Source organism: Micrasema longulum, unplaced genomic scaffold (assembly GCF_059751315.1).
Source record: "Micrasema longulum isolate JH-2025_06_02 unplaced genomic scaffold, ASM5975131v1 h1tg000278l, whole genome shotgun sequence".
Classification (NCBI taxonomy): Eukaryota; Metazoa; Arthropoda; class Insecta; order Trichoptera; family Brachycentridae; genus Micrasema; species Micrasema longulum.
This window is the reverse complement of record NW_028277482.1, coordinates 563,027-581,746: the sequence shown is the minus strand read 5'-3', so window position 1 is coordinate 581,746 and position 18,720 is coordinate 563,027. Positions and strand designations below refer to the sequence as shown.

The 18,720-nt window shown below is 32.6% G+C and overlaps 1 protein-coding gene across 3 annotated transcripts in view; it reads left to right on the top strand.

Annotated features, from left to right (window-relative positions):
* insc (spindle orientation adaptor protein inscuteable) overlaps positions 1 to 16,306 on the top strand; it is a 99,909-nt gene extending 83,603 nt beyond the window's left edge. Inside the window, exons 3-10 of one of the 3 annotated variants that reach the window (XM_088224298.1) lie at positions 2,516 to 4,353; positions 5,791 to 6,078; positions 7,374 to 7,692; positions 10,229 to 10,525; positions 11,245 to 11,416; positions 13,212 to 13,435; positions 14,301 to 14,488; positions 15,903 to 16,306. In XM_088224298.1, the coding sequence (XP_088080424.1) occupies positions 2,519 to 4,353; positions 5,791 to 6,078; positions 7,374 to 7,692; positions 10,229 to 10,525; positions 11,245 to 11,416; positions 13,212 to 13,435; positions 14,301 to 14,488; positions 15,903 to 16,173 (3,594 nt within the window). In that variant the 5' untranslated portion in view covers positions 2,516 to 2,518 and the 3' untranslated portion in view covers positions 16,174 to 16,306. Of the gene's footprint in view, positions 1 to 2,509; positions 4,354 to 5,790; positions 6,079 to 7,373; positions 7,898 to 10,228; positions 10,526 to 11,244; positions 11,417 to 13,211; positions 13,436 to 14,300; positions 14,489 to 15,902 lie in introns of those variants that run through there. The other 2 variants (XM_088224299.1, XM_088224300.1) reach the window with 2 other exon arrangements.
* Positions 16,307 to 18,720: the final 2,414 nt, after the last annotated feature.

Here is an 18,720-nt window from a genome sequence, read left to right as displayed (position 1 = left end):
TCGTTTATATTTAGGAACGTTAAACATTTTGCAATATTCAATTTTCGTCGAAGCGCTCTGACGTTGAGTGTATAGAAAAATATAGTTTTGAAAAAAAGTCAGGTTTAGAATAAATCAAAACAAAAAAAAGGGTTTTTTCAGACATTTTTTGGTGCATTAGGTGGACCAGTTTAATTTGTTTTTTTTTTGGAACTAAAAATACTTATCTAACCCACTTAACTGTATCCACATAATTCTCACTTCAAACTGTCTACAATAAAATAAAAATAAAAAATACGATATGAATCTATTTTTTGTATGTGTACTTTCATAATATATTTATTTTATTTTATTTTAAAAAAGAACAAAGGAAAGCTAATTTGAGGTCATTCCGCGTGGATCTGTTGGCAAAAAGGTTTTTCAAGACTGAGTGAAACATTTTTTTTTCATATTGGTTATTTCATTACTATTGTTTTTTTTTCTTTTTACAAGTGGAGTGATACGGAGTGACTTTACACAAGTTCGCTTTTTCTTTCTTTTTTTTGCTTTGAATTAAGTAATATGTATAAAATTAAAATTGGATGCCCGATTTAAAAAAATGCCCAAGTTCAATTTTATCGGTTTTGAGTTGGCAACACTGCCGTGTAGAGCATTTTGTGAACTATACATTAACCTAATTAATTTTTCAATAAAGAATGCCTATATCGAACTTTGTATTTAAAAATTGATTTAAACATATTATTTCAATTTCAAATCCTAAAAATCTCATATTCCAAGAGTTTTTTCCCTGAGAAAAATCCCTTAGTCCTTTAAATACTTTTAGAAAATTTAAAGTCCTGACCTTAGGCTTAAGTCCACTTTTTTACAAGCAATAATTTTGTAACTAAACATGTAAAAAAAAATAAAAAAATCGTAAAATAAAAAAGAATAATAACGTTACAATCCGTATTTTCAATTTTTCGAAATTCTGTCATTTAAAATTTCAGAAACAAAATAAACTATTAAACTTGAAATATCTCAGAACTGCAAAAATAGACTTAGGCATTTGTTGAAATTGGGCAACCAATTGGTCTATAATTTTGGTTTATTTGTAAACGTTCTATTTTTGTTAAAATTTCTGATATTTTCTTGAAACAAAAAAATCAATCAGTAATAAAACTCAAATTTAGAATAAGTCGGTTTTGGACTTAGAGTATATATATGTATATATGTAAATACTCTAAGGTTTTGGAAAAGAATCCTACATTTAGCAGTAGCGTTTATCACGTAGGGTTATTTATATTAGCACGCTATCGAAATCGAAAAAAATAACGCCAATTTCCATCGCTACTTGTACTGGCGCTGTGGTATTTAAAAGAAATCGATTACCTTTTTTACATAAATAATCCGAAAAAAATTAAAACGTTTTCCCATCCTATCATACCTAATTCCTGTCAACTATTTTTGATGATTACGATTTTCATGTTTTTAAAATTCGCTTCGCCGTTATTTTAAATTATGAAAAAACTCTAAGATTTTCTATAATCATAAAATATATTGTATAGCGGATTTTCTCAGCGTGAGCACTTTTTCAGCGAACGTAATATGTAATTACGAAGAGTCATCACTTACTTTTTATATAGATACTTTTATAGGCAGCTAACAAAAGATATGGACAGATACTATAAGTGTTTTTATAATGACGAAAAATAATATCTAATCTAAAGCGATGCATGTGAAATAGATATAGGTACAGTCCATTTAAATATTTAATAACCCCTGTTTTATGAGTTCGTAACATTAAGCTTTTATATAAACTATTATTTTATTGCCGTTAGGTGTCTAGATTTCCATAATATCTCTCTGTATTTAATAAAAACACGTTGAAAAGTAATTGTGCCTATTTGTAGGCAATTTTAAGGGATTTTTCTTAGTACAAAAACTTTTGCGTTTCTGTTTTCTATAAGTTTTGTCTATCTAAAGTTTTCTCTGCTTATGGCTTGTTGATTTCTTGAAATGGGGGAATGTGTGAATTTTAAAAATGTAATCCGTTTTGTCGTTAAGTAAATTTAATAAAATTGATACTCATAACGACAGAAGAAAAACATTTACAGGGATTATGACTTGTCATTAGCTGGCAAGTGATCACTGATCACTTTATACAGTGCAACATTCACCATTCTGCCTACCTATCTTTAAACAACCACATTTCCTAAACTCTTCCATTTGTTGACTTTTGTGAAGTAAAAGAGCTGAAACCTTTATTGACGTGAGTGAAATTCATCTGGCTGAATCATTCAACTTTCTAGAAAGCCTTCTTGCCTAGGCAAAACATAAAAATATTTCCTTGACTCCCATATTCCCTTCTCAAAAATGTGTTCCATTTCTGTAGCAACATCCAATTGTGCCAATCTTGATAACTCTTTAAGGTGTACAATGCGGCCTTGTTTACAAACATTTAAAAGTGCTGAAAATATTCTTAATTTTATGTTAACTTTTTTACATGCAACCGGCCCTTACTTAACTTAAACTAATCAAACTTTCTTTTTTGTTACAGAAAATGTCAAACTTTCAGAGGACTAGAAGTAAGGTCTGGTGGGGAGATTCTCCTCCCAATATTGGCAGCCCAGTTGCGCAGGCCTCTAACTGGGAGAACAGAAGATTCCAACAGGTCAATAGGCCTGCTGATGATTGGGAACCTCAGCTACCTCACTGGGCTCCACTCGAGAATGGAATCCCAGAGCTTGATGAATCTCCTCCTCTCCCCGCCATCAATGTCTGGTCTCCACGTCAGAATAGCCCGGGAAGCCACAAAAGCCAAGACTCTGGGTTTTCAGATTCAGACAGCTCACCGCCGATGCAACAAAACAACTCCAAACCAAAGAAAAACGAAGAAACACCAGAAAACGCAGATCTAAACCAAAATCATTGCTGCAAACAAGATGAAAACCACACTCCAGCCAAAAAAGATCTAAGCAATAATGTTCTTAACTATTTACAAACCCCCAAATCTGGAATGAGCAAATATCAAACAGGTACACCAATCAGAAGTATAATCAAAACGCCAAAAGATTTAAAGGATTATTTGGAAGCACATTGTGATATTGGACATGCATCCTTCGATACCGTCCAACAAGATGATGGGCATTTTAGGAATAATGCTGTCAAAGTTGTGGTTACGCCCCATAAAAATATTAACAATAACAATATTGTTTTTGAAAAATGTCAAACTAAGAAAAATCTACTTGACACATTTAATAAACAAGGCGGAAAAATATGCAATGGTAATGAGAATGATAATTTACCCAATGGAAATAATAGTAATATTGAATATATTCAGGTTTCGCCTTCTCACCAAATTGCCGTAAACAACCAACCAAGAATGCGATCACCAGTAACTAGGATCAACTATCATCCTCCGGTACATTTTGTTTCGAAAGACAAAACCCCAGGTATTTTGTCAAAGTCCAAAACAGACCCAAATATTCCAAACAACGAATTTAATACAAATGATGAATACGATTTTAAAATGTCTACGCAATATTTTCAGCGCCAAGGAATAAATAGATCATTTCACTATGCGAAGCAAACTATCGACGAACAGATTTTAGATGAAGGTTCGCACTCGTTGGGTTACATAGAAGTTATGAAACAGCAAGAAACCACAGAGCAGATACAAAAAAATGCTTCTGACGAAGTTGGAGTAAAACCATTCTCGTCTAGAAAAATCACAGATAGCCTTAATTTAAAAACACCAAAGAAAAATGTATCGCGAACAAAACAAAAGATACAACATAAAGCAACCAAGATAAAAACATCACCAAAAATCAACAAGAGCTTCTTTAATTTCCTGCCTAAAAGGAACGAATCAATCAAAACAATTTATGACATCACCAAAAGCTCTGATGAAATAGATCGAGTTCCATCGCTCGGTTTACCGAAACACTCTGAAAACGACTGGGTAATAATAGACATGAAACGAGAAAGCTTTATTGAAACATACGATGAACGAAGTGTAGATGAAAATCGTTTGAACACAAGCATCGCCAGTGCTACCAAAAGTCCTAAAGGAATTCTCAAAACTCCAGGAAGTACGAGAAAAATAACTCCACCAATACAATTCCAGGATCTAGAAGAAAGCAGAATTCATCAAAATTTTAAAAGAACCGCTTCTCTGCGCAATGGAATTTTAGACTGTAAAAATGGAAATGGTTTTCTTTTACAAAGGGAAGTTTCGAATGAAGATATTCATTTCTGTGAGCAAGAATTGAATGCCGCTTGTACCTCTACTCCTAAGTCTTTCATGTCTTTGGATTATATGAGGCCACCAGCCAATACTCCGGGTAGACAAAACAGTAAAATCAAGCCTGTCAACTTACTCACCAATTTTAACGAGTAAGTACCAATATTGATATAAATTTGTTTGGCATATTTACTTTCTTTTAAAATCAGAAAATCCAATATGAAATAGTCGCAAAAGAATCGATCCTGAGGTTTAATGTTTTTTTCGTTTTCTTCTTCTTATGTTTTGGTTATTTATTGCTTTTTAAACAAAGCTTTCTTTCCTAGTATACTCGTATTCTCGTATATATATATATATATTGTAAAACAGTTATTTTTCACGGGTCTAGGTCTTAGAATTCCTAATTTAAAAATATATATATTTATATAACTAAGGTCTTCAGAAAGTCAATGTATGTCCGCAGTGGCTTCATTTTTGTGAGAGGTTTAACATTTAAATAGGTGCGAAGGTTTTCACGGTCACTGTTATCAATATTATGTATCTTTTTTGGGTGATACCGTGTATGTTGGATTTGATCCGACGTTTTGGCTACCATTGCAGGAGCCATCTTCAGGGAAAACTGTGTGTTTTATAGAGAAATGTATGTGTTTATGTACTAGTAATTTGTACCGTGTCACAGTCAGCAGTAGGTACATTTCTGAAATGTCACAGTCAGCAGTGTCACAGTCAGCAATAGGTACATTGCTGACTGTGACACGGTACAAATTACTAGTACATAAACACATACATTTCTCTATAAAACACACAGTTTTCCCTGAAGATGGCTCCTGCAATGGTAGCCGAAACGTCGGATCAAATCCAACATACACGGTATCACCCAAAAAAGATACATAATATTGGTTTAACATTTGGTTTTTTATTATTCTGGATCGGTAGTGTGATGACAAAAGGAAATATCTGACAGTATTCTAAAACATTCATTTTTACATAAAACATGCTTAAATCTGAAGTTCTTTCATATGACAAAAGAATATTATCTCTCTAAATCTTCTTTCAAAATGGCTGTTAAAATATTGGGTTCATCTGCTCCTTTCACCCTTAAGAATCTGAGATAGAAGGAATTATTTGCGTGTCGTGAGCAGTTTGATAGATACTGTATCTTTTTGCCATGCAACTATCAAGATATTAAAAGAAATGACTAAAGGTTTTTGGTTTTTAAAATCAAGATTGATTTTCTTTTAAAGAAAGAAAACCTCTTTTACTCTTTATAAAGTACACAGATACTCGTACATCTATTTTTGTATATTGTATAATGATGTTATGGAAATAGAAAAAAGAGTAACGTGAAGTTATGAACTATAATAAATTAACTAGTAGGTAGTAGTGTTATTGTTTATTTTTGCATAAAAATGTCTGCCTTAAAACAGGTTGTACCTAGTTAGGCAGACTAGACAAAATCCAGAGAAATCCATTACTTAAGTATGTATGTAGTAGACAAATAAATTGAAATTTTTGTTAATAAACCATTATCAGTATTATAATTGTAATTGAAAATACGAGAATATTTGATTGAACCTTTATTGTTTTAGATCTGCCAAAGCAACTTCAAGGGAGATCTTAAACAGCACATCAAACAGTGATGCGCCATTTTCTCCTCTAGAGAAGATTGGCGATGGCCAACCCGCCTCAGTACAACATTGGCTGTGTGACCTGATTGGGTTGTATGAGCCGGAGTGTATGACAACACTGCAAAGTAAGGCTATCGGAGTGGAAATTGACACCAAAGTAGCTAACAGTTCCGCTACCATTACTGGGAATATTAGGAAAGTGCAAACACATGGACAGATCATCGCTCATCAATTTAAACAAGTTGTGAGGTAAAATCTTTGATAAAAATTTGATTATAATGTTTGCAATAATACCATAATATTTCAATTAATCAAAAATGTTTTATGATTATATAAAAATTTAATTAAACTTTTAATATTATTATTATATTTAAACTTCTCATTATAATAGAAAAAAACGTGCTTCCATAGTTGATTGGTTTCATTATTACATAATTTTTGTACGTGAGTATTTTGTTCAATTGTCCGTTAAATACTTAATATTTATAAAGTAAAACATGATTGATATGTGCTAAAATTTAGAAATAAGCACAAAATATTAACTACATTTAATTTAAAAGAGGAATTTGGTAGTGTGATGGCAAAATGGTATCTCTCTTTCTCTGGTTTCAATCCTTTTGGATTGGTTTGCAGCAAAGCTTTGCATCTCCTCTACCACTCAGATATGTCCTTTGCGGCCCTCTTTAGGTCTTCATATGACCTGTAGCTGGTTGGTTGGAAGAAATTGCCATTTAGCAATAAGCTCACTAATGTAAAATTTATATTATGTAATAAATAAATATCTTTACATAAATCCCTGAGGTATTCTCAGTAAGGGGACCCCCCTAAGTTTGTTACGGAGATGGTTTTAAGTGGGTACCTTCCTCTTTCGATTCTACTAAGAACCTCGTTATTCATGATGCGTATTCTCCAGGGAATTTCCAGGATTGTTCTATAGGATCACATCTCGAAAGCCTCTAGTCACTTTTTGTCTCTTTTGGATAGGCACCATGTCTCGCAGCCTTACATTTCTATGATAGGTCTTGACATACGTATGGAATGTTTTAATGTACAAGAAGCTTGTGTAGTTTCAGGTCTAAATTATTTGATTAAAAAAAAAAAGATTTTCTGTTAAACGAAAGACTTACCTGATGCATAAGGCTGTTAACCTCGTTCTTTAACCAATAATCCCTGGTGATCTTACTACTTCCAATGTAGACAAACTCCTTCGCATTCTTTAATGAAACTCCCGATATCGAGGATATATCACTTTTTCCAAAACACACATTTTTACACCGAAACATGCTAAAATCTGATGCTCTTTCATATGACAAAAGGATATATCGGGTTAAAATATGAGGTTAATTTGTTCTTTTCACACTTTTTGTTACGCGACAGAAGGAATTATTGTCCTGTGCAGTTTTTAAAATGACAGACATACCCTTTTATCACCCTATCAATTGAAATGTGAATACATTTTTGAATCTAGTAGATTCTTACTAACACCATAATTTTAGTTGATTCCGTGTTTAAAATTTGTGATGTTCAAATGTTGTTCTTTTTAGGGACCTTCAAACTGCGAACATACAATTTGTCAAACAGTGTCACAGTGATGTAAATGTAATGATTGCAAATATCAACGAGTTCATTCTCGCCCACAGTATTACACTGAAAATAAAACCTCCCAGAGAAAGTCCGGATAGGTGGAATAAAATAACAAACGCTTTGGAACACAATATTCAAAAGGTCATTGATGTGAGTGAAGATGTGAAAATAGAGCTGAATGAAACGAATCCGGAGCTAAATGTCTTACAGAGGAATTTGAAGACTTTGCTTGATATTTTCATTGAAACGGCGAGAGCTGTGTTGGTTCAACAAATGAGGGTAAGTAGAGATGGTTATTATCACATAATATCTGTACCTTAAAGCTGAAATGCTGTAAGTCGCATTTGGTAAATTATTCAGGTAAGCGGTTCGAAGTTGTAAAACAGTTTCAAACGTATCTCTCGAAGTAAAAACCAATTTATTGCTGTTTTTTTGGGTTAATATGGTTTTGATAAGGATATTTACGAAAAATAAGAAAAAAAAACATTTAAAATGTGGACTGTTAAAATAACTATGGGACTTCAATGTTTTTTGTTCTAACCGCCCGGCCTGCGCCCTAATTCCTCCTCAAACTTCAATATAAATAGTATTGTAGAGTCGCGACAATACCACCTTAATTGTTAATCTTTTTAGATATTGCCGAATGAAAGAAGCTATCTTTCATTTTGAGAATTTTAAAATTACTTACTTTAATCGTAATATCGTTGATTTCAAAGCAATATTGGTAGGAAAATATACGCCTTCCTGTGCATTATTTCGGTGACAATGTGTTTCATCTGATACGTTTAATAACGAATGCAAAGAACTGATGTCTCAATTACCAGGGCTGGTATTCCAATCACTCTAGCGGCCGTGTTATCTCGTGTATTTACATACAAAATACACAAGAAAAACAGTTTTTTCGTGCCATGAGAGTGGTTCAGACTATTCTAGGTGCTATCACCCCAGGAGGGTAATTGCGAAAATCATAGTACCAGCATCAACTGCTTTTTTAATATGTTTTATTTGCTTTGACATAATTTAAATTGTCAATTTTTCTCGATTTTGAACTTATAAAACTCAATTGATAGCAAAAAAACACAACAAATTCAGTCTATAGAAAGATAATAGATATGTAGATAAGTTACTAAAGTCAAATTATTACCGTTTAAATAAATTTACAAAAGTTTTTTGTAAGTGTTTAAATGCCGTATGATGGACTTCCGTGCTTTTGCGCCTTCGAATTTTGTTTGAGTTAACAGACGAAAGCATGTAAATGGACATCAGGGTATTCAGCTCTTAAGTATTACTGGTCTACCGGTGTTTTAGAACAAGCTATTTCAGTAGGTAGTGGTATACCAGAGGACTCCAATGTTTTTAGCGTTAATAGAATCAGCGTACGTATTCTGATGGAAGTTAAAATTTATCTTTAATTTTATCTACAAAGTAAAATAAAGTTTTCTGTAGGAAAAATAGAATATTATTCAAATTTTTTTTTTCTAAACATGTTCAATTACCAGTTACCAACGAAATTTTGAATTTTCATACAAATATGCACACTTTCGTACATAAATATCGATATTAGTTTATACCGTCTCAGTATTTACCGATGAAGATAGTCGTTCATAATCGCGGCCCAATGAACAAAATGACATTCATAACGTAAAAAATGACTCCCAGCGTTTCAGCTTTAAGGTACAGATTTAATACACAGTTTAGCGATAATCATGTTACTAAATCCTTTCTTGGCCATTGTCTGAACATATAAATAAAAAAAAAGAGGAAGGGGTCTTTATTATTTATTATGGTGGTATTGATATATTTTTTATACATCCATGGTTTGAATCTGTGAGACAATGTAAAATTGAATTATTTTGGTCAAGAAGTAATTTCTATTTTTAAAAAATATATATAGCATCATCATACCTCTCCTCTATTCGCACCTGGTAGTACATAGGGCACTGTATTGGTACACCAATTTTTATTTTTATTTTATTTCATTGGAGCGCAAACAGACATTTATAAATATATAAGATTCAATTATATTATAAATACACATCATAAAGTCCAATTAGAGGGTTCTACATAATATTGTTATTATAAATGTTGTCACATAAAAATTATACATAACATAAAATAACTAATCATACAAAACTTACAATGTTACTAAAAATGTAAATGTAATACATAATATTAAAAATATATCTACTTTTGAATATTGGTCACACAGTTGCACATTGTAATATATAATACAACTATAGTTGACCATACAGTGTACATTTATAATGTGCCTACATACAGAACTGCACATAACCTGCATAATATAGGCTGCGGATTCAAAGCGCAACATCATAACTTGAATTATTTTTGGAAATTTCATTTTTAAAGGAAGTTAAAGATATGTTATTGATATCAAATTCTGCGCATCTCCATTATCCATTACATGAAGGTAAGGTGATCAGTTTTACGCTTCAGGTGTCAGTGTAGAAACGGGACCCGGGACCTGGGACCTCAAGCACGGTAGGCGAATGCCCCAACCACCACACTATGAGGCGGAATTATCTTTGCTAGATTTCTTTTCTCGGGATTTTTACCTGAGAGTGGTGATCGAGTGGAAAACACTCATCAAGGGTTCTGATTCTATTGCACACTCCTAACTCGATAATTTATCCGCCTATAAACATATTAATTTAATATATAAGATCAATTGGATCGGGTTGTGGTCCCGTGGTTAGTGTTGCGGACTCAAAGAACAGTAATTTTACGGTTTTTTACATTGCCATAAGCTCTGTGATTAAAATATTATTTTTTATAAATATTGATTCTTTTTTTTCAGACATTAGTTACCATGTTAGAAGACCCTCCGTCAGACATGATACTAAAGTCAACATTGACTTCCCTCGGCCATCTCGGAGCGCTGATGTCACCCGAAGCCGACATGAGCTTCGACATGTCGGGAATGGAAGGAGACGCCATGAAGTTCATCACGGATCTGCCGTTCGTAGAGTGCGGGGTCCCCAGAGCGCTGTTGACAGTCATAATTGAAACTGCCAAGAGTTCAATTAAAGCACTTTCGTTGAGAGCTTTGGCGACCATTTGCATCACAGCAGAAGCAGCGGAACAATTCGAAGAGGTAAAATAAAATACTGGCAACATTCTTCTATTTTATTACCATAATAAGGTAAACAAAAAAAGTGTTACGGGTTTCGCAATGTTGTAAAAAATATTGGTAGGCAGATATGACAAAAAATAAAGTTATATTTGAATAATAAAGAAAATGTCTAGTTTTGCACACCACAAGATCTTTGTAAAATATAATTATTTTGGAATATTATAATATTCAAATTGCAGTTTGTCTATGGTTTTTAGTCCATTTCATTTAAGTAGTCTTAAGCAATGAGCAAGTTCAGTATTTATAAGATACACTGTCAACCGCGCGGCCACGCCCCCCTCGCTTCTCCCCTGCAGAAGTCAGCAACCATTTGTTTTTGTAAATATTTTATTTTAAAAAATAAATTTCATTCTAAATATTTTTTTAAATATGCTAATATGTCTTCTTGCCCATACTGATCATCGTCGTTTCAGATGTGACAGGGTTTAAAGAACACCCTGTATAAGGACCTTCAGTCCATTTAATCTTGACATTGGTTTGAAAATGTTCTAACATGGCCGAACAACTGTCCGAGTTATTTGTTTCTGGGTTTAAAAATAAAATAAACAATTTTAAGGAGACATAAGCCTGATATAAATCAGTGTTTGATTTTAATATTAAAATTATAATGTGGAGTTGAACAAAATAAAGACCAAGTCAATAAATAAATAATTAAAAAAATATTTTTTCTTTTCTTTAAGGCAGGTGGAGTTGAAATCTTGTCCGATATTTTGAGTGAAGATTCTAATCCAGAGCCCCAGATGAGGGAAGCCGTGACAGTTCTTACTCAAATAACAGCTCCGTGGTTACACGGAGACTATAAGCTGATACAACTGGATACATATTTAGACAAGATTATAAAGAATTTAAGTGGTAAGTTTGAAAATTCTCAAGAAATCAAATCAGAATCTAAACCAGGCAATGATAGGTTATGAGTTTTGTAAATGCCGAGATTTCCATATTTCCTTCTCTTAAATATTCTCTGTTAAGCTTCATCTCTGTTGAAAACATCTTAAACAAAAGTGAATAATTTATTCATTTGGTTTACAAACAATGAAAAATAATACATAATACACATAAGTATTGAAACAATAAAAAAATAGACTACTCATTTTTCATCAATTACATGTAAACACTAACTAAATACATATTTATATAAAATGAGCAAAGTAAATGATTAAATTGAATTTAAATTATTGTAAAAATTGAAAAAAAAATAGCAAAAACTGTACGAATTAATAATAAAATAAGTATTTAAATCAAATTAACAATAAAAATTATCAAAATTAAATTACTCAAAAAAATCATTCAATAATATAAAACGAATAAAAACAATTCATAAAATACTAATAAAAACAATAAGCAAAATATGCATCAAAACAAAACCAGCAATGTAATCTATCAAAATTAATATATCAATATAAAAATTGGCATTTTGTATACACTTCTTAAACCTAAATAATCCAGGGCCAAAAATGTCGATCTCTACGTTTTCAACGGTGTTGTATAATCTGCACATTCTTGACACTGGATTGAAGAAGGACACATTATTCTCAAATGAATCCATGTGGAATGTTTTTGGGTTCCTTAAGGTATGACTATTAGGAACACAAATTTTTATAGTAACAGCTTGAACTTTCCAAACCACCATTTACAATCTTATGTAAATATAACAAATCATTTATCTTTCTTCTAGTTTCTAAAGTTTTGAAGTTAAAGTGTTGGAGTCTCTTTTCATAACTATTTAGTGTGGAACCCAATTGACATTTCTGTGATAAAAGTCTAAGAATTTTTTTTGTATAGATTCAACAACATATACAGTGTGTTCTTTAAACCCTGTCACATCCGAAACCATGATTATCAGTATGACCAAGAAGACATATTGGCACATTAAAATTAATTTTTAGAACGAATAAAATTTACAAAAATAGAATATTTAAAAAAACAAATGGTTGCTTACTTCTGCAGGGGAGAAGTGAGGGGAGCGCGGCACAGTGTCAGACTCCCCCCTTCCCCCTCCTCGTTTCACCACGTAGAAGTAAGCAACCATTTGCTTTTTTTTATATTTAATTTTTTAAAATTTTATTCATTCTAAAAAAATATTTTAATGTGCCAATATGTCTTCTTGCTCATACTGATCATCGTGGTTTCGAATGTGACAGGGTTTAAAGAACACCTGTATATACTTATTGTAATGTGGATTCCAAATGGTTGATCCGTATTCCATCCTTAATAGGAAACAGCCTAAACACAGCAGCCTTCTGCTAGTGATAATACAGTAAAACTCCCAATTATCCAGATTAATGAGTGCCAGTTAGACTAATCATTAAATTAAGGCAATGCTTTGAAAGAAAATACAAAATTTGCTCTTTTTATTGCTTTTGAAATAATACAACGATTGGAATCACATTAAAAACTCGCTTAAACATGTCCATCAAAATTAATTGCTTTGACGAAGGCACTGGTTTACGAGCATCTATTAATTATTATAACATCTCCTTTTTTTATTTCCTGATAGCGATCCGGATATTTATCAATCAGGATGACTGGAGTTCAGATAAACGGAGTTCTACTGTAATAAAGAAAATAGTATTATAACTATGTTTAAGTTTAAAATAGTTTTTTTTAAATTCGCTGTTTTTATAACAATTTAATGTGTCTATTTCAGAAATCCTTTCACGTACATCATGCTGCCAGCTTCTGCTCCTTTGCACGGCGTGTTTAGTAAATCTGGTTAACGTTGTTAAGAAGAGGGAGCGCCAATCTCTGGGCAGTCGAGACTCGCGAGATAAGTGTCCCGACATTATAGAGATCCTGTCTAAACACAAGACTATAGAGGGACTATTGCAGGCTGTTAAGACAAGAGGCCCCAACGCATCTGTCTTTTTACAGGTAATAAAATGATTTAAGTCAACAGATTAAGGCTCTTAAATTAATCAACAGATAAGCTAGAATTGATAAGGAAGAGGTACCTGAACTATTGAAAAAGCAAGGGTGCCTGTCCGTAAATGCTATTCTATGGCTCAAAGTTACTAGATATCGGTATATACATATAAATAATACAAGGCTAGCACAACGTGAAGGCTTGTCGGTACCGAGGTTTGTAAACAAGTATGGCCAAAGAACACTTCATTATACAACTCCTAAAATTTTTAATAAGATTCCTAAGCAGATCTTAAAAGGAAATGTTGACGATTTTAAGAAAAAAAATATTGAATAGCTAATATGTAATGAGACTTTATTTTGATTATTATTTTATGTTAACAGTCATCTATTTAAATTTTTGTAAGTAAATTTTGTGTAAAAAATACGTATGCTTTTAGTTCTTAATAATGTTTATACCTATTACTTTTTAAATTTATATGATTTCTTTAACTTTTTTCTTTGTAAAGGAAAAATAAGAAACTGGTTGACAAGCCGGTTTCACGGTTTAGTGGGTTTCATTATTTTTCCTTTTATATTTTCTGTTTATGTTTGCCTTCTTAAATAAAAGTAAATACAAAAAACGAAAAAAAGATGGAAGAGTTGAGGAAATGTGGTAAACATCCACTTAGGCAGAATGGTGGATGTTACAGTGTTTAAAGTGGCCACTTAAACCAGCCAATGACAGGTCTAAGTCCTGTAAATGCCTAGACTTCCATACTTCCTTCTCAATAATAATCTCAAATACAGAAAAAAAAAACTTATGTTGTATTCAAATTAGGGGAGACGATATGAAAAAAAAAAAATTATATTTTTTATGTCAATTACCAAATAGGAACAAACTGCTACTCTTTTGAACTCGGTGTCAAGTTCATCTCGTGGTCGCCTCCTCCTGGCAGCGTGTCCCGCAGCCCCTGTAGCGCTGGTCTGCTTCCTGCGGACCCCTCGAGCTTCGCCAGCTCGCCCCGCCCGGCTCCAGGCCGAGTTCAGGCTGGTCAATCATGCAGCCGAAGCCTTGGCAAGGTAAGCAATTGATAATTTACAGGGTATTATTTTACTGGTTATTGCCATGTCAGGACAGAGAAATACTGTGTGTGAAAAAGAACCACAGCACGGGTGAGTATTTTCGATTTACTTAGGTTAAAAGGAAATCGAGTGGAGATTAGTGCGTTTGTCATGCAAGAAGTCACTTCAGTTCGATTTCTGATAAAGTTGAGATGAAATATTTAAAAGGTTAACAAGGTACAAGTCTCATAGATCAGACTTGAACTGCTGACGTCCAGGACTAAAAAACCCAATGGTTTGTCAATTAGGCAAGCATGGTTAAGGCTCGCGGGAGACAGCAGCATGATGTGGCATAGCTAACCATATCGCCTCCATTTAATGATGTAGTTGAGACAGGGGTTTCTGCGTTAGTTGTCTTTTTTTCTATTTCTTACCAAGTCAAACCATTGTTTACCTAAGATTATTTGAAAACATAATTTATATTTTGTCTTGATATAAACAGACTATGCGAATTAATTGAGACAAGCAAAACATTTAAAATTAATTGTTATTTGTTGTCAATTACCTACGTCAGAGTTATTTTGCACTGGAAATTTTTCATCAACCCTCGGTTAGTTAGTCATGTGTCATGTGCCAAATGGGTACATTTGCTATACACAAGAGGTTGTTTTGAACTGTGAACTGTAGATTTATAGAACTGTTGCCTAATTTGGAGGAATTTTGAATATTGATATCACACTTAAAAAACGCAAATATATTGTTACACTTTCTGAGCACTCTTCTATGACGTACAGGTAAATAGCGGAAAATGTTTAGTGTAGGATAGTAGGTCCAGGATCTGTAAGCAGGATAATATATATTATAAGCAGAAAAACAAAGAGGGGCTGATTCATTATTAGAACCAAAAGCTTTAAATACTTTAATTTCTATTTTTTTCAATCTATAAAGTAATTTTGACGATATATACTGCATGTTTCAATAAATTCATACGGTAATGTAGTTTAAGAACGGATCAATAGATTTCTTGTAAGATTTACACTTTTCGTATCACCTAGGATAGCGTCACACTCAGCGTAAATTCCGCTGGGTAAATTCTCTTGCGGAACGCCAATACATTTTATAGCATTGATTTACTGTTATCGGCCACACTACACGGATGTTTGGTTGTTCTGTCGGCAGACTGGGTTAGGTGCTCGCCTTCGGCGTCTGTTCCGATCTTTGCGGGTTTGGTCGGCGTCTAATTGGCAACTCTGCATTGCATGTTTTCTAATGGAATTCACCACACTCAGCAGAAATTCCGTCAATTGTATAACGCCGTGGACGGGTAATCGGCCACGGATTATGGAGTGTGGCTGCTCGTTCATAAACAAAAATTATAAACGGTAATAATAAAATATCATTTTTTAGTAATGTTTTTTGTTTTTTTTTTCAGGGTCTGCACAATACCTGAAGTGACATTGCAAATAATCCAACTCGAGGGAGTTTGTCGTTTGGTCCGAGTGATACAGGCTCAGAAGCAATTGAAAACTGATGGAAAATGTTCTGATCAGATATTGGCAAACTGTCTAAGAGCTCTACGTGCTGTTGCTAAAATAAATAAAGATTGCTTCGACGACATAGACTGTGATGTCACGGATATGATAAAGCCTACATTGATGGAGTCCGTCAAAATATACTCAGCTAAACAAGAGAGTTATGTGTAAAATTTAAGACCTATTATTAAAAACTGTGTACGCATACTGTCTCAAATAATTTACAGTAAACTTATGTATGTAAATAAATAAATAAATATACATAGTAATACGGTAAACACATCTACGACTACTTGATGAAAAACGACTTTTAATTTTATTTTATATAATATGAAGAGTAAAGTTATGTTTCTCATGGAGTATGATTTCAAAACGATTGATTCCGAATAAATTTTGTCTGGTTCGTGCCCGAGTGGATGAAAATAAATTCTGAATAAGAAAACGGAGTGGAAATAAGTCTCCCTCGGAGTGTAGTGGTTGGGGTATTCGCCTGCTATACTTAAGGTCCCGGGTTCGATTCATGGTAAGGTGGCCATGAAATATTGAATTAAAAGGTGGTTTTCCATCTTAATATTTTATTGTTTCTGGAGTGGCACCTGAAACATAAAACTGATCACCTTGCCTTTATGTAATTGATGATCAACATAGGTTGTTTTAAGTGTACCAATGCAGTGCCCTATGTATCACAGGGTGCGGAAAGGAACACGATGATGTTAATGATGAAATTGTGAAAAATTGTAGTTTTAGAACACAACAATGCAAAGGGCTAACTTATTGATGTATTAAGTTAGCTGCCTCTAAAGCTAGGGTTTCCTAGGACAGCGGTGCCCGTATTTTAACGGCCGTAGTGAACGGTGATGCGGTGGACAGCCGTCGTAACGGTGACTAGAGTGTGGTTTCCTAGGGAAACGGTGTTATCAACACCATTTAACACCGCTTCCCTAGGAAACCACTCTCTAGTCGACGTTACGACGGCTGTCCACCGCATCACCATTCACTATGGCCGCTAAGATGCGGGCACCGCTGTCCTAGGAAACCCTAGCTTTACACACATCCATAATAAATTGTTTTAAATTTTTTCGTGGATAACAGAATAAGAAATTGATAATCCATCGAAATGACAAAATTTACAAACATATTTTTTGTCACACATTGAAGAGTTGTAAAATGATGATTAATATAATTTTGAATTAAACAATCAATTTATTCATCATGAAAGGGCACCTATAATGTCCAGAAGTACAGAATTTATACGTGGCGCTAGAAGCTATACAAATCAACTTCATTTCACTACATTTGTCTGGCTTGATTCAATTATTAAGAACAGCTTTTATATTGAAGCTTATTTTTTTAATTTATTCTGTGCATGTAGACAATTTAGCAATGATCTTTCACATAAAGAAGATGATTGTTGAATTGTCTATATAAATTGTGGTTCTTGTGTTTACGAAGTATGTACTTGATTACCAAAAAGCTGAGCTCTATAATGTAATATTGACAAATACAATAATTACAATTATTGAACTCAATATAACGTTAACAGGTGCTAAAAGATTGATTGCGAAATAAGATATTTCAGATTTTTCCTTAGATTTGAATAAGATTTAATTGGGTGAATGTTTATAATACGTAAAATAAAAATTAAAGCACTGATTAGAATACAATTTTGAATGGAAATTGCTGTAATTTTACTTAGTTATTAAAAAATTATTAATGTTTGTTTTAAGAAAGTAATATTTTGTAGAATATAGACAGTAAAATTCCAGAAGTGATCCCAAAAGGGGTGAAAAAAAATATTTTTTTTGGATTACCATGTATTTTTTAAATAATTAATTTATCGTAGTCGATATTACGTATTTACAAAAAACTTAACAGTCTTTTTGAAACAATTAATTAGTTAATGAAAACGGATTCTTAAAAATTAAAAATAGTGATAGCATTGATTACGTGTGTATTATTTTCAAAAGTATTATATTTCAAAAGTGAGAACATGATAGTATACAAATTAATGGAAAATATAAAAATAATTTAGAATAAGGTGTCTATGATCTAATATATTTATTTTGAATATGGGAGATACAGTATTATTGACTTTAATTTTAAAGTAGGTAAGCTTTATTAACATACTTATTTAAATTTAAAAAAATATTTTATGCAGTTAGTCTAAGAGAATCCAATTACAATTACAAATATTTTGAGCATAAATTTTTACAATATTTTTAGCTTGTGGATGATAACGTCGGGTTTCTGGAATAAGTTGATAACTAACATTTTACAAGTTGTGAGATATTGCACTTTTAAAGTCAAAAGCTTATCCCAAATAAAAAATTCAAATAAAACAGCAAGTTGAATATTATAAAATATTATTTTTTGTACACATAAAATATTCATATTTACTTTTCAAACCATTTTATTTTATGCTAATTATAAAGAAATCTGGTTTATAGTTACTAACTTGTTTCAGAAACCCGACGATAATCGATTTTAATGTTTGAAGCACTTACTTTGTGGAACATCATCATTCAATATATTAAAATGAAATAACTTTGTTTTTTTTTAATGTACCACTTAATTTTTTATGATAATTACCAACTAGTTTCGGCAAAAACACCCTGCCTTCTTCAGGGTTATTACAAACAAACATAATATTTATAAAATTTACACAGTGAGGGTAGAGTGGGTGCGGCTAAGGGAGAAGAGAGGGGTAGAAACTGGGGG